Raw genomic sequence first — 15580 nt, 5'->3', positions numbered from 1 at the left:
GGCTGATTTTTTTCAAGTCAAAAACTAAAATGACAATGGACCAAAGAAGAAGATTCTAATACAGGAAAAAGTACAGAGTTGCTGAGGACAGGCTGGAAATGCCAGGGCACGGCACAGCCAAGTGGCCAGCTGCTTGACTTCCTGGAGCATTTCTTGCAGGGTCTGGTCCCAAGGGCAGACAGCGGAGTGGGGATAAAGGGGTCAGCTGACCCCAGCCCGGCCCCAAGCGCGAGGAGCACAACGGTCCGAATGTTCAAAGGCAGCGCCTACTCTGTGCTCTTTCCTTCTTTTAAATTGGGAACATCTCCCCACCCTGGTTCGGGTTTGTTGTGGTTTTTAAATTGCTTTTGGGGGTGGTGGTTCAGAATCCAGCCCACTAGGATTTCAAGCTGAGGTTTCTGACAAGCAAAGAGGTGATCGGGGAGATGAAAAGTGTCGTTCACATCAAAACTGCTGGGGCCTGGTCTTGCTCCGTTGCTGAAACCGTTGTTATTTAGAAATCATGACTGCGTTAATATGAAACCAGGGCACATCAACTGCTCTTGATTTCAGAGGGGAAAAAAAAAAAAAGAAACAAAACGGTTTTTTCTCGGTTGTCTGTTTTTGTGCTTGGGTGCAGAGGCTGAATTATTGGACCCGACACGTGCAAAATCGGTGGCGACTCTGGCTTGGCCTGACACCGTGCTGGCGACCAGAGGCTTTCTGCAAAGAAACGCACACCGTGACTGCCCTCGGTCCAAACTTCCTACTCTGCACCCCCATTTATTTTTAGCAGCTGCACTTTTCAAACATTCTGGGTGTAGTTCCTGCTTTTACATAACCACTTCTGCTAACGCCTTAATCGTTTTTCCGATTTTCTGAGGTGTAGTTTATCTCGAACGTGACAAAGTCATTCTAAGCTGCCTCCGTGCCCCTGAGCCAAGTCACTGCCCGTTTTCTGCCTTTTCCACGACTCCAGGTGCCACAAGGAAGGAAAGATGCTGACTAGAACATGGTGCAGGGGAGGCAACGGCAATCATTTTTTAGGAAGGGCTGGAAAAGAAAGTAACCAGGGTGACTCCCGACACATGCCATTTGGGAGGCGTGGGGTCACCGCTCCTAGAGGGCTGCGCGGGGCACCGCCTGACCCCTTGGCGGAGGGAAGGTGGTGAGCGAGGAGGCACCAAGCGACGACCCCCCGGGGGCTGGGAGCTGCGGGCATGCCGCCCACGGTGACTCTCCAATCCTCAGAGGAGTCCTCATTAACAGAGGAGTGCAAGATTGAAGAAAAGGCAAAGTAGGGCTTATTTCAAACCGCAACAGTTTCAACAGCTACCCAAGCGGTGCACCGAAACCGCACACAGGACTGCCTTCGGCAAAAACAATACGAGCCCGATGGTTTACCACAGTGTGTGCTGTTAAAAAAAAAAAAAAAAAAAAAAAAAAAAAAACCAGTGGCCGGCTCCACCCTGGTAGAAATTTCTTTAATTCTCCTATTTAACTTTTCAAGGCCGTGTGTGCCCCCCCCTTGCCCCCCGAACCCTGGGCACCCGGGATCGGGGAAGCAGCCGGGCCCCGGGCAGGCGCCCCTGAGTCTCTGACATCAGGACTGCCCCCTTGTCACACCTTTCCCAACGCGCTTTTCAGGAAACCGCTGCCCGGGAAGGGTCCGCAAGAGCCCGGCCCGCCAATGGGAAAAATGACGGGCTTACACACACAGAAAACCGGGAATGCTCAAAACTCTTGATGGAAGGTAGATTCCCTTATTTGAAAGTCTTTACTTAGGAGGAGAGGAAGAGGTTTTGGGTGATTGAGGGTCTCGATGAACCTGAAGGGTAAAAATATCAAAAATGCACCGAAGTGTGAGTGCATTTTTCATCCCAACTGGACATTTGCTGGGCTCTATTTGTAAGATTCGAGGCCACAGCTGGAAAATGCAACTACGTTTCTAGAGCTGAGAGATAAATACAAAAACAAGAAAACACAACAACAACAAAAAAAAAAAAAAAAAAAAGAAAGAAAGAAAAGAAAGAAAAAAACAAAGGTTTGTGGTCAGGACAGCTGCCCCACCTTAGCTATTACCCTACACAACACAGGACGTTCACACAACTGCCATTTATGCCAACACGGGACACGTCCACACGGCTGCCCCTCACCCTATACAACAGGGGACCCTCAGGCGACTGCCCCTCACCCTCCACGGCACGGGCACCCACCCAATCGCCACGCTTCTGACTGTCACACCACAAGGGCGGACTGTGGCTGGGGAGGGGGCACTCTTGGCTTCTCCCTTCCCGCCACCCCCCCCCCCCGCCCTCAGCAAAACAGCTTCACCGGGAGCAGTGGGGAGAAAGAGAGAAAAAAAGCAGCCCGTGCAGAGCACAAGGCTTCAAATTCATAATCCCTCGGGAACCTTTGACTGAAAGAGACTGCTTTTCAACCAACACACTTCAGCGTTTTCCTCCGGCCCCCACCTATCTGGAGGGACATGGGGGAGGCGAGGGAGGGAAGAAACCCACTTCTCCAACCGCGGCGCTCGGGACCAACTAACGGCTTGCAAACGAGGAGCCCTGCAGATGCCAGCCGTGCTCGCTCTCACTGATGCACATGTGAGAGAAGGCAAACCCCGCAGATCAAAGCCGTGCCAAGTAGCACAGCCCCGGCAGATAAAATCTGAGGTCCCCACCATCACAGCGTTGAGATTTTCCACTAAAAATATTTACTGAATTTTAAGAAAAATCTGCCTAATGCATTGAGGGGAACAGGATGAGGTTTGGTACTGCATTGTTGAGAAAAGCTGAACAAATATTTACTATTATCCACCAGGCATCTCCACAACTGATATGTTTTTCAGCCTCTACGGTGTCTGGGGTGGTCAAAGGTCATGGAATTGAGCTGGGTGACGAGCCCCATGGATGTGGGGTCAACCCTCCATCAGAAGAGAGAGGAGAAAAGGGGGAAGGAAAGTGGCCACACTCTTTGGGTCCTCAAGACACACGTATCACTGAGAGAGAGGATTTTCAAGAAGTTTCAACAAAAGGCTCCCGACAGGGGCTACTTTAGTTCTGTGCCAAAACAGGGAGAGGAGTTCGTGACTTACAAGTCAACTTACCAATCTGTCAAATTACAGATCAGTCTTTACAACAAAAACAATACAGACTGCAGGTCTCATAGTTCTGCTTTTGCAAAAATCACATTTGTTCTTTGAATTTTGCCTTCGACACACTCTGCTGGAACAGCCCCGTGCGCCGACCTGCGCCAACCTCTCCCAGGGGCTCAGGGCGCCCTGGCAGGGGATGGGGAGACACTCGTGGCTACGCAGCAGCCAGACGGGGGGGAGCCCTGGGTCTGTGCCACTGGGCCGAGGTGGCCCAGCCTCTGTTCGTCCCTACAGAGGAGCTCCAAAGCTGCCAAATCGCTACCTCGGCACAGGCAGAAAGGCGTCGTGCCCACATTTAACAAAATCATAAGTGTTATAGGCGGGTCTGAAAGACGGTTAGAAAGCGTGCGTGCACTGGAGGTGCACAGCCCCCCAGGAGCTCCCTCCTACTGTGGGGGCAGCTTGGAAGGAGTGAGTCCAGTCTTAGCAGAACAGGGAACCCCCCACTCTTGCTCTCTGTATGGCCAGACTCCCCCCTGCCCCACACGCACATGCTGTTTTTCAGCTGACAAAGGCAAAGGCAAAGGAATGACTCGGTGCTTTGAATCGAGAAATGAGGGGATGTGGGACCGTGGAGAAATAGGGGCCACACCGGGCACACCTTCCTAGGCTCCTTCACCTCGCTCTAAGTGGAACCAAGGGGTTGGACATGAAGCCCTCAAGATGGCTGGGAAGGGGGCGGGGGACCAGGGGCGGGGCAGTGGCTCCTATCCATTCACCCCCACGGTCGGTGGCAGGATGGGCAGGGGGTCCAGGCTCCCTAAGCCCACACCCCACCCTGAGGCCCCACAGCACCCCAGGAACTCGGATTCCTCTGCTCCGGGACCCCACGCCACTGAGCTACAGATGACAACTGTGTCACTCAACTCCCACTCAATCTTCCCTCCGGGGTGCAGGAGGGTGGGCGTGTGCTAAGATAGGCAAATGCTTCTATTTTCAAACTCAGCCGACTTTGCAGAGCAGAAATGCACCCCAGAGAACAGTCCATCTCCAGGCATTTCTCAAGGAAGAGGCTGAGAGGAAAAGGGCGTTTCTCTGTCTGCGGGGAGCAGGGTCTGCTGGCGAGCGCGTGCTGCCAGGGCGTCACCCCCAGCCCTGACACAGATGCTCGCGCCCCCCCCCCGCCCCCCCCCCCAGCTGGCGGGGACGGCGAGCAGGAAAGGAGGGCTCCACCAGGCTGGGTGCCCGCGGCTCCGCTGCGGCACCCCGACCCAGGCTGGCCGGCAAGTGCCAGAATTTTCCAGGCTTCTTGAGATGGCGGCGAATCGCTCTTGTCCCATTCTAGAACTTCGCTTGTACCCACCGAATTATCTCTTTGAAATCATCGTGGGAACGGAATTAAAGTAGTTAGGTTCAAGGTTGAGGTGCTAACCGCACGGCTCAACTGGAGAAGCCAGTTTAAAAGTGGATCTTGAGCGACAAACAAGAGGTCCGGGACCTACACGGGCGAAGGATGGCCACCCCGGTTTCAGCCTCAGCCTGGCCTGTCAGAGCAGGTGGAGAGCCGAGTGTGCACACGGGCTGGTGCCGTGGAGGAACTCGGGGCTTCCTCCACGACCGAGTCCCGCGGGCGGCTCACCCGGGACGGGCAGGGTGACCGCCCAGTGAGCGGGCTGGCCTGTGGGTGGGCAGCAGCCAGAACCGGCCAAAGCAAGAAGCCGCAGTCACCCTGCGTGGCGTCCACACACAGCTGTGGGAGGAGACTCCCGTTCCAGGGGGGACAGGACTGCTTTTTTGTTTTGTTTTGTTTTGTTTTTTAATCATTTGACTCAAACAGGACTCAGATTAAATGCGATTTCATTTTCCCTGTGTCGGTTGGCGAATTGAGGGCAGGTGGGAGGGGACCAAAAAAGGCAACCTGGGCACGTGCATGGCTTTATTGTGGAGGTGAAAAGGTCATTAGCAGTAATAAAAGGCTAATTAAATTGCGGAGAGGTTAAAGGTGACTTGGGGGCGCCGCAGGGGCCGGGCAGGGCGCAGGGCTGCACTTGCAGGAAGTGGGGAGGGTGGGGCCGAGGGCAGGATCCCGCTATCTGTCGCTGGGGTGCGGAGGCCCAATCACTGACACCCACACAGCCATTTCCTGCCCTTGAAAAAAAATCTGTTTCTCCCTTTGCAAATCAACAACTTTTACCTAGAAACTCTTCAGCGGTGAGTTCTGACTGATCTCGGTCTCTGATCCGTTGCAGAAAATACACCATTGTTTACCTGGGGGAGGTGTGCGAGCACCAGCTTTAACTGACAGGTTTCAGAGGCTGCGAGCGGGGTCTGTTTTGCATCTGCCTGGAAGAAACCAATTCTCTCTACCAAGAACAGGCACCTGCTGCTTACTGAATACCTTGACAGACCTTTCTAGAAAAGAGCTCTGAGCACAGAGAACTCAGTGTGGACCCTGGAGCTCCAGGTGTCTCAGAGGGTGATTCTCAGTGGCCCGGAGGGCACGCTTTCTGGCTCAGGTCAAGACAGAACTGCATCTTTAGCAGCGAAAGCCGATGGCCAGCCGTGGGCTGCTCCAGTCACATGTACATGACACCGGAACTCTTTCACAGGGAACCTCGGTGAGGCTCCCAGGTGGCTGGTCCCCCACCGTGATCGCAACAGGCTGACTCGTAAATACGCCAGTTTACTGCACGTCAAACCTCAGTGGAGCTTTTAAGAACAAACAAAAACAACTCCCACAGAAGGTGAACGCTGCCAGATACGGCATGCGAGAGACGGTACCCAAAAGACCATGCGTGACTCAGACCCAAACGTGCACCCCGTCCCGCACAAGCGACAAGAGCTGAGCTTCGCCAGAGAGGACCCTGGAGCCCTCTTTGAAGTTCAGCTACCCATGCTCTCTTTAAACTGCAAAGGTTTCTGCCAAACTGCAATCTCGTGGGGGAGAGGGTCCCTTGGTAACTCCCGGCGTGCACATGGCTGCCTCGGGCCCAGCTTCTGTCCGCCTCTGGGAAAGGAGCCTGTGGAAGAGGACCTGTGTCCTGGTCCCAGGACCCTGGGGAGGGGATGGGGACACACATCACACACATCACAGCGAGGGTCATCACCGTGCAGGGCACTTTCTCCACACGGCCCCTGCTCGGCCAGAGTCGGTCCCATGTTCAGTCAGGGAAACCGAGGCTTGGTGAGGAGCAGGCGCTCGCCCAGAGCCCCTCAAGGAGATGGCACAGCCAGAATGTGACCCTTGGCCCTTGCGCCAATGTCCAGAAACACGGACTGAGCCTGACCTACCATCCTGGATTCTAGTGGCCTCACACATCAGAGCCACCTCCAGGTGCAGAGACCTGGCAGAGTTCTAGACCCTACTACGGACGAGCCGTGCCTTCATGTTGGTTTCTGTGAGTGCAGGCATGAAGCCGTGAGTTTTGGTTTGTGGAAAAAACCGTTCTCACCAGGCAGTCTGGATTGTCCACTTGGGATCTCCATGGAGCAGGGCTCCCTCACCAGGACCACAGGGCCCCCAGCAGCCGGGTACCCACTTCACCTTGCCCCCAGGGTGGGACCACAGTGGGGCCTTCCGCAAGCTGGGAAGGCCCTTGAGTGTGACCATGTGGTGTTCCCAGGTGGCAGTGGCCACCTCAGATGCCGGCCAGGTGGCCTTTCCACACGGCAAAAGGCCCGGTCAGTGAGAAGAGCGGAGAAGCACATTCTGTTCCCTCACTTTCAAAAGGTTGGCCTTCGTTTTCTTAAAAAACAAAAACAAAAACAGAAAAACAACAAAATTTGGACATCTCCCTGGCTGCTGCCTGTTGTAAGCAGCCAAGAAAACACGAGTCGTGCCCTCTGTCCTCATAACAAACACTTTGAGCAGGACTGGCTCCAGACTCGTCCACTGACCTGTCCTGCTAATAACCAGCTAACCCCCCGACTGCTCCGGGGCTTACGCGGTCTCGCTCTGTGCAGTGTGCACGTGGAGGGGTGGTGTCAGGGTGCACATCCTCCCCCCCAACCCCAGATGCAATCATTAAAGTGTCAACTGCTCGGTTCAGATGTCATGCGTGGGGTGCATCTACACAGCCGGCAACTTCCGTGTTGTTAGAGGTTAGTACGAAATCGCAGCTGAGCCACCGCTGGAATCGCTCAAACGACAACGCTCACACGGCATGTACCTACCACCCAGCAGTGTGTACAGCACAGAGTTTTTCTGATCAGCCACTGCTTCTAGGTAAGAGAATCAGACGAGAGACATTTAGACCTCAACGTAGGTACGTCGCAGCCGTTACAGATCAAACACTGCGCACGCATTGCCAATCTCCAGAGCACTCTGAACCTCATTCCAACTGTTGACAGGGATGGAGAGGCCCGGGGGGGCAGGTCGCTGGGTCCAGGGCTGGCCCTGCTGCCACTTTGCTGGGTGACAGTGGGTGGCCCACATGACCTCTCTCACTTCCCTTTCCTCTTCTGAGAAACGACCATCATGGTGCCCGTCCTCTCTTGGAGGTCTTGCTAGGTAAGCTGGCTAGGGAACAGACCCACAAGTGCTCCCTGAGGGTCTATGGACATGAACAGGATATTTGGGGCACCAGCACCTCACCGGCCACGGCAGAGCAAGGGTACGGTGGCCCAAAGCCAAGAGCAAAGCAGCCTGAGACTCCCCAGAATACAGGCCCAAACCTCTCCCAAATGCGGATGGCTTCTCTGCTTTCTAAGTCGGCGGTGCACTACAAGCAGAAGCCCAAACGGGGCGCGGAGGCTTTGCAGAGGGTGACACGAGGGGGAAGGGGACGGTGAAGAGCAAGTTTAAATGCAGATCCGGCACTGGTTCAAGTAAGGGGAGGAGGCGGAAATAAGAGTTTCCAAGAAACCCTGAGCGTGAAGTTCTGGAGCATCTCCTTGAGGCCCGACACCTCCTGCACTGTCCCGTGTACGAGCCCGTGTGTGCATGAGAACGTGACGTGTGCAACGCACATGCAGGTGCGTGGGAGCACTGTGTGAGAACACATACAGGCGAGGGTGCACGGGAATGTGTGCATGTGTGCACACACGTCTGCACGTGTGAGCAGCACGTGAGCATGTGAGCACGCACATAGGCACATAAGCGTGAACCCATGCGTGGGCGGGGCGTATGCAGGCGTGTGCACGCATGCTGTGGCTCCCTTTTTTCAGGTGGAGCACGGAGGCCTGATGACTTTCCATCAGGAGACTGTCAGGGTCCCCGTAGAGCCGCCCTGCAGGCGGGGCTCCCGTCCTCCTGAAAGCAAGCCGTAGCTCGCTCAGGTGATATGACAGGGCAGGCGGCCTCTTAAAAATAACTTCCCCTCCATTCACCTCTGCTAAGAGGACGACTTTGACGGGTGGACCTTGTGTGGGATGACTGGAGGGCCTGGGACCAATGACCAGCTGCAACTAGAGAGTTCCACGGGCCGCCGAGTGGAGCCCCAGGCGGACTGAAGGGCAGAAGCTAGCTCAGGCAGGACCAAGTTTCGAGGAAGCGTGTGGGTCTCCTATGGCTACCCACTCAGGACAGCGTCGCGGAGACTGCCTGAAGCCAGGGCAGCAAGAAAACAGTAAGCAGGGGTGGAGGAAGGGGCTAGGAAATTGCAGTGAATCCCTCTGCCACTCGAAACAACAGCTTTCTCCTTTCGAGTCCAGCAACCTGGCCTGTCAGCCTGTGGCCATCATATGAGACAGAGTCCCCACACAAGCTCTGAGTCCTCAGCCTCCTCAGGGGGACGCCTGGGCCCTCTCCTGAGAGTGGGGCCCTAGGGGCAGGACCGAGAGAGAGATCAGCAGCACCAGCCACAGCCAGGACGGGCCAGGTCTACAGGAAGCCCCCTGCTTAGAGCTTTTCGGGAGCGACACCGGGCGGGAGCCAAGCAGAAGGGAGCCTAGAGCCACCTGCCTCCTCCTGCATCAAGCACGGCCAAAAGGACCCCCACCCCAAACCCTACGCCGAGTCCTTAACCAGCAGGGAGGCACTGGATCGAGGGGGAGGCCTCAGCCAACTTGGAAAACAGCTCGGGTGGGAGGGGAAGCCAGAGGGGCCACCAGATCTTGACCACACACACCACCACAAGGGCTGAGCCCTGGGCCTTCTGGAGACCACCCCGGAGGCCCACACTGAGCCTGGAGCCCAGGGGCCCCCAGGACAGGGTGAGGGTGGGTGGGGTGGGAGGCGTGCTCCAGGCACACACTGTGCACAGACCCAGGCCTAAGCGGTAGGGAGACCCTCTTGCGCCAAGTGTGGGGCCCCCGACATCTGCTCCACTCTGGTCTGGTGAACAGAGAAGCCCCTGGTCCCCCTACCGCCGCTGGCCTGCGACGGGGGACGGGCGCTGCGAGAGAAGAAAGCGTACTGACCGCTGGGCGGTTTAGGCCGCGGAGGAGCAGGTTTCTTCGGAGGCAGAGCGGGAGTGTCCTGTTTACTTTTAAAGGGGTCATCTGGGAATCCTGCCCCTCCAAAGGAGGAGGTGAAAGGACCAGAAGTTGGGGGCTGTAAGAGAGGACACGAAAGAGAGGCAAAAATAATCGTTAAAACGGAGGCAACGGATGTCCATTCAGCCAACGCTCACGTACCGAGAGCCTCGGCGAGGCCCCCAACCCTCCGGGGCTCTGCGGCACGGCCCCACGGGGACCCGGGTCTCTCCCAAGACCCCTGCTTTCCTCCACCCTCAACAGCCAGGGTCCTCTGGCCTGTGAGGGGCAAGCCAGCGAACAGAGAGCAGGCGAGAGCCGCCCTGTGCCTTGATGGGCTGATGTCACAAGAGGGGTGTGATCTGCCACACGCACCATCCTACCCACACAGGGACACTGAGTCTTTCCTGACCCCAGGGTCCCCTGGGCCTCCTGCTCATGCTTCAGAGATGGGCCCCACCCAAGCCCTGGCAGTAGCTGCAGTCCCTTCCGTGTGCCGTCTCTGGGCTGAGCACCGGGTCAGAACGGCAGCGGAGCACCCCCTCGCCCCCAGGTGGCCCGAGGGTGCTGCTGCCCCACCCACTCCGGCCGGCACCAGCTCAGCTGCCTCTGCCAGGCTCCTCTCACCTCCAGCACGGCCCTTCCACCCCCACCCCCCCACCTCAAATGCAACTCAGAGCCTCCCTCCCAGTGAGACAGATGCACAGGTGGGCAGGGGGGTAGAGGGGACAGGTAGGTGCACAGCAGTCTGCAGCCCCAGTGCCCACAGGTGGCCTCCACAGCGCTCTTCAAGGTACAGGGGGACTTCGGCAGCGCCCCCCCACTGCCTGATTCTTCCGCCTCATCCCTGCGGCCGCCCCATCCCCTCGACAATTCCCCGGTCCCTGGAACTCCTTGCGCCCCGCTGCACACAGGGTCTCCAGCTGGGACAAGCTCTACTTCATCCACCCCGATCCCCTCTTGTTCTCAGAGACTGACCGAGCCTCACCGCCACCCCCAGAGTCCTTTCTGCCAACTGTGCCTGCCTGATATCCTGGTGGGACGCCACAGGACACACATCACCATGAGCAGGCATGGGCCCCCGCCCAGGTGGTGGGGCAGCACCCGTGGCGGGCCATGACTCGTCTCCGTGGGCAGCTCATGCGCAGAGTGCTAGTACGGTGCTGGGCCACGACAAACCCCCAGTGGCAGACGGACGAGCTGCAGATGGGCCAGCGCAGGTTTTGGGTGACAGGGCCTGAGTCCTCGCTCCTCTGGGATCCAGTCATGGCACACAGCTCCCCCTCCCCTGGGATCTGAGCGCAGGGACAATGACGTGCAACCCCCGCCCCAGGCACAGTCATAGATACCAGGCTCCAGTGGGGAAGAGGTGGCCAGCCCGCAACGAGAGGGACATCCTGCTGGGCAATCCTGGTCCCCTCTACCAGCCCTCCGAGGCCTCTAGGGTGGGAGATGTTGGCTCCTTGCTAATCTTCTCGTCTTCCCAACAACCGCTTCCGTTTTACACACAGGGAAACTGAGGCACAGAGAGGCGATGCAGCCTATAGCCACAGAGCACCTCGGTGGTGGAGTCAGGGAGTTAGGAAGCCACGTCATCTGCCTCCGGGGCCAGGGCCCTCCACTGCCGGCGGCCTACCCCCTGCGATAGGTCTGGGGCCTTGAACCAGGCCGAGCTCTGTCCTTGGGCCCAGAGAGACACAGGTGGATGCAGCCAAGAGGCAGAACAGGTCGCGGGGTCAGTGGGACAGCAAAAGCCCTGAGGAAGACGGGGGTCAAATGAGGAAGACTCAGTCCCCTGCCAAGACCATGCCGGCCCCCCAGGAAGCTCAGAGCAAGCGGGGCAGACGGGGCTGGCAGGACTGTGGTAGGGCAAGGAGGTTCTTCCCTCTGCGGCCACTGCCCCCCCCCCCGTTCTGGGCTCGGTGGACACCTGTCCTTTTAGGAACAGAAGGCAGGGAGTCCTGCAGCTCAAGTTTCTGGAACGTCTGCACAAAGAGTGCAGTGGTCAGGAGGAGGCTGGGAGGCCCTGCCTGGGCTGGAGGCCCGGCCCTGCCACAGCCAACTGCTCGGTGCCTCAGCTTCCTCATCCGTGGAATGGCCATAATGACAGGCCCTCGCTCTAGGGCTGCAGCAAAAATGCAACGAAGTCATGTGTAAACAGCTCCAACAGGCACCCCAAAAACACTGGCCCAAGATGGCAAAATGATCATGCCAAGGGTGTGGCCGTGGTCAAATTCTTTTAGATGCCCATAGGAACCTGCGGATGCCCCATCAGCTACTGATGTTTTATTCCTGCCGTTTCCCATTAACCATAGACCCTGCCCCTGGAGGGCGACAGCGTGAGAGTTGAGGCGAAGTGTCAAGGTCTATTTAGAATCTGTAGTCTGGGAATGGGGGTAAGGGATGGGGGGCAAAGTTGCTGGGAGAGCATGTGGGTTCTGCTCCTGCCCCCGCCATTCACCAAACACAGACTCATGCGATTTCTGCACAACCTGAGACAGGCAGGCGGGAATCAAAACCAATTTCTTAGCAGGGAGGTGGCATGACCAGCCCAAAGGCCCCCCACGTGGACCCCAGTTTTCGTCCTGACTATTGGGAATACACCAGCTCTGGAGTGGCAGCTGGAGCCCTCTGGACACACCCCGCTGTGCGTCGGGTACGCGGGGTCCCCGTCCATCCAGCCCACGAGCTGCAGCCTGGACCACGAGCCATAACGATGGTCCCAGCTGGTGGAGGGCACTTGCAGGCCAGGATGTCCCTCTGTCCCCTCTGTGCTCAAACCCACTGAGCTGGTGAGCTCCCTCCAGTGGGACAGGGCTCCACCCATAAAGGCCGACTCCCACCACGTCCGTGAGCCACAGCACTTCTAACACCACACAGCCCGCGAGCAACATTTCCGAATCCCAATTTTCACAACTCCAGGTTTCCCAAGAAGCCTCCTTTGGGACCCGACCCGTTCCTCCTCAGGCTGCAGCTTCAGGGAAAGTCGCTATTTTTAGAAGGGTTTCAGTAAAGCCAGCAGGGGCTCTCCGGGCTGGCACAGCGTGAAGCGTGCTCAGAAAGAAAAAAAAAGAAAAAGAAGAGAAAAGCCACTATAAAAAGCACCTCTGAGAGGAACATGTTTGGGTTCACGGTTTAAAGAGTTGGTTTAAAGCAAGCTACTCTCACCTTTTAAGAAACGGCCCTAAATAGGAATGCATAGCTTTAAAAACCACTGGAAAAACGACTGGAAAGGGCCTGACCACCAGCCAAGGACCGCATGGATGGCTTTTTTTCATGGGGGGAGGGAGTGAAATAATTATGTTCAGGTCTTGTTCTTACTCTCAGATGCTCAGAATTTGTTCTTAAAGCAAGGGGATGGATTAACACGGGTCTAAAAACATCTCTGCGGGTTGGGGGTGGGAGGACCGGCCCTGCCAGCAGCAAGCCCGAAGATTCTCCCGAAGGAATGTGCTGGAACCAGCTCTCTGGCAGTCACCTTCCCTCCGCACCGCCATGCAGAGGAGGACACCTCGACTTAGGGTGGAGTCAAGAAAGGGCTCCGTGTGCATCGCCTTGCCACCCCACTCAGAAGGGGAAAAGCTGGCAATGTAAAAAACACACACAAAAAAACAAAACCAAGAAGCCAAAAAAAAAAAGCCTTCTCGCCACTTTACTTTCATTTCCTTCAGCATTTTATTTATACACACGATGTTTTTCTTGAAAAACAGAAAGAGAACCGAAGGGGAAAACAGAGTCCTACCAGGTTAGGGCTCGGTGTACAGCTGGACAAGTGGCAGGACACTGGGAGGTGACGGGAGCGTGGAAACAAAACAAAGGAGCACTGGAGACAAATTTTCCACGGCCCCGTCCAGCTCCGTCCAGCCAGTGCCTCCAACAGGAAGGAGCCACCAGCTCTGGAGTCACAAGTGCACGTGTGTGTGCGGCCTGATCGAGGGACACGAGGACAAGGAGAGGGAAGCCCAGAGCCCATCCAGACTGGCCGCCCTGCGCAGCCCCCGCCAGCCCATGCAGCCTCGATGAGGACACCTCTCAAAAGGGCACCTCTTGTGCCCTTGTCCTTGTCTCAGCTCTGGCCACTGGCGGCTCACTCCCTCTGTCTTTGGGGCCAGCCTCCCAAAGGGAGAGGGCTCGCTCCGACAGCTGGAGAATGCAATGCAGGCCCCTTCGTTTGGGGAACTGCTGCCACCGTGTGGCACAAGTTTTCTGCTTTCAAGAGGTGATTTTCCTGCCTACTAAGCAGGGATGAGAAAGCGAAGGACGCACAGCTCCACTCCAGGAGCAGGGAGGGCCGTGTGTAACAGCCGCCAAGTGACAGGCAAACATCCGAGCAAATCTCCTGTCCTGGGGCCTTCTGGCCAATCCCAGACAGCATCCTGACCGTCCGAGTCCCAGCGTTCCCACACAAGGGACGGAGGCTTGCTCCCCGCAGGCACTGCAATGAGAGGCAGCTACACCAGCACCTCCGAGCTCCCTCCTGTGACAGCCGATGGCTAAGCAGACACCCCCTCTCTGGCCAGAAACTGGGTTTGCTACCTTGACAATGTACGCTCAATGTGCTTCTCTGAAAACCCGAACGGAGTCTCAAAGGTTTCTCAGAAGCCGTGTGCCACAATCACACATTGGCTCACCACAAGTGCTCAGTGCCCAGACGAGTGTGTGTCCCTCAGGCTGAGTGCACGTGGAGCCAGCAGGCCCCCCGGGGGGCTGGCTCAGCGGGGACGGGCGGGGGAGGGGTGAGGGGCTGCCCAGCAGGGGTGGGCAGCGTGCAGGAAGCAAGTGACTCCTTGCTGCGGATGCTCGGCTCCCACGTGCTCCGAGATGCCCTCCCCAGCTCCCTCTCCACCATCTGGCTTGTGAGTCTTCCCCACTAGGAGGTAAGACCAGGGATGGGGACGGGCTCCCGCTTGTGGCCACCACTCGCCCCCACACACACCACGGCGATGGCACCTGGGCTGGAGCAGGTGGATACTGAAGACTGCAGGAATGAGTGAAGAAGCATGGCTCTGGGGCCGCGGGCTGTGAGGCCCTCACCTGCCTGCAGGGACTATCAGCAGGCAGCAGAGCACAAGTGGGTCCTCGGGACGGGGCCCTGAGGCCCACATGGGGCACACCTAATGCCGCTTTCCCAAATTCTTATCAGAGAAGTACGTACTCATACTTAAAACCAAGGGACACTAAAGGTTATAACGAAGATCTGCAGATCCTCGGACCATTGCCTTTCCCACTCACCATGGCCGACGTTTTTGACTTCTTAGCGGTTTCTTCTGAGATTTACCTCTATAATCATGGGCATCTACTGTTACTTCTTGATCTGTCCATTTTGGACATGATCTACTGACTTTTTGCTACATTAAAGATTTAGCATTCTCAGGGCAACGCTCAGTTGGTGGGTGGCTCAGTGAGTTAAGCACCCGACTCTTGATTTCGGCTCAGGTCACGATCTCCATGGTTCATGAGACGGACCCCCACGCTGGGCTCTGCACTAAGCATGGAGCCTGCTTGGGATTCTCTCTCTCTCTCTCTCTCTCTCTCTCTCTCTCTCTCTCTCTCTCTCTCCCCCTCTCCCTCTCCCTCTCTCTCTCCCTCTCTCCCTCTCTCCCTCTCTCCCTGTCCCTCCTCCGCTCATGTTTGTGCATTCTCTCTCAAAATAAATAAATAAATGATACAGCTTCCTAGCCACAACTCCCAGCCCCTCGCACAACAGGACCCCGACACCACCAGGGGCTATATTCGCCTGACCGTGGCACGCAGCTACTGCCCAGCCCGACAAGTGCAGGAGTGTCATCTGTCTTGAACCTGTGTATTTGTTCACAAAACCCAGCCCTCACTTTCCAAACCCTTCTCGGGTTCTCACAGGCAGCTCCCACTTACATAACCGGCCCACGTTCTCTGGATCCCTCCCGCCTGCCAGCCTGCAGCCCACAGTTCCAGTCTCAGCTGCACGCACACCAGGCCTGGCACCCGTGACCCTCCTGAGTCCCCTGTGCCTAATGCCTTCTCTTCTCTGGGTCTGTGCAGCCACAACTTTATTGCCTAAGATCTGGCAGCTAACAGACACCAGTAGGACTGGGGGGAGCCCGCGAC

At 56.9% G+C, this 15580-nt stretch overlaps 1 protein-coding gene across 12 annotated transcripts in view; it reads right to left on the bottom strand.

The window, feature by feature from the left end:
• Nucleotides 1-15580, bottom strand: part of EPS15L1 (epidermal growth factor receptor pathway substrate 15 like 1) — a 97731-nt gene that overhangs the window by 10618 nt on the left and 71533 nt on the right. For 6 of the 12 annotated variants that reach the window (XM_027038219.2, XM_027038223.2, XM_027038225.2 and 3 more), the window contains 2 exons: nt 9440-9572; nt 7253-7300 (listed from right to left, as the gene is read on the bottom strand). The exons of 3 other annotated variants lie outside the window; for them this stretch is intronic. In XM_027038219.2, coding sequence (XP_026894020.1) covers nt 7253-7300; nt 9440-9572 — 181 coding nt within the window. Of the gene's footprint in view, nt 1-7252; nt 7301-9439; nt 9573-9663; nt 11250-15580 lie in introns of those variants that run through there. 3 more of the 12 variants (XM_027038221.2, XM_027038227.2, XM_053219697.1) reach the window with 2 other exon arrangements.

The sequence above is a fragment of the Acinonyx jubatus genome, chromosome A2 (genome assembly GCF_027475565.1).
Source record: "Acinonyx jubatus isolate Ajub_Pintada_27869175 chromosome A2, VMU_Ajub_asm_v1.0, whole genome shotgun sequence".
Lineage (NCBI taxonomy): Eukaryota > Metazoa > Chordata > Mammalia > Carnivora > Felidae > Acinonyx > Acinonyx jubatus.
Note: the sequence above shows the minus strand (reverse complement) of the source record. Positions and strands in the feature narration are given on the sequence as shown.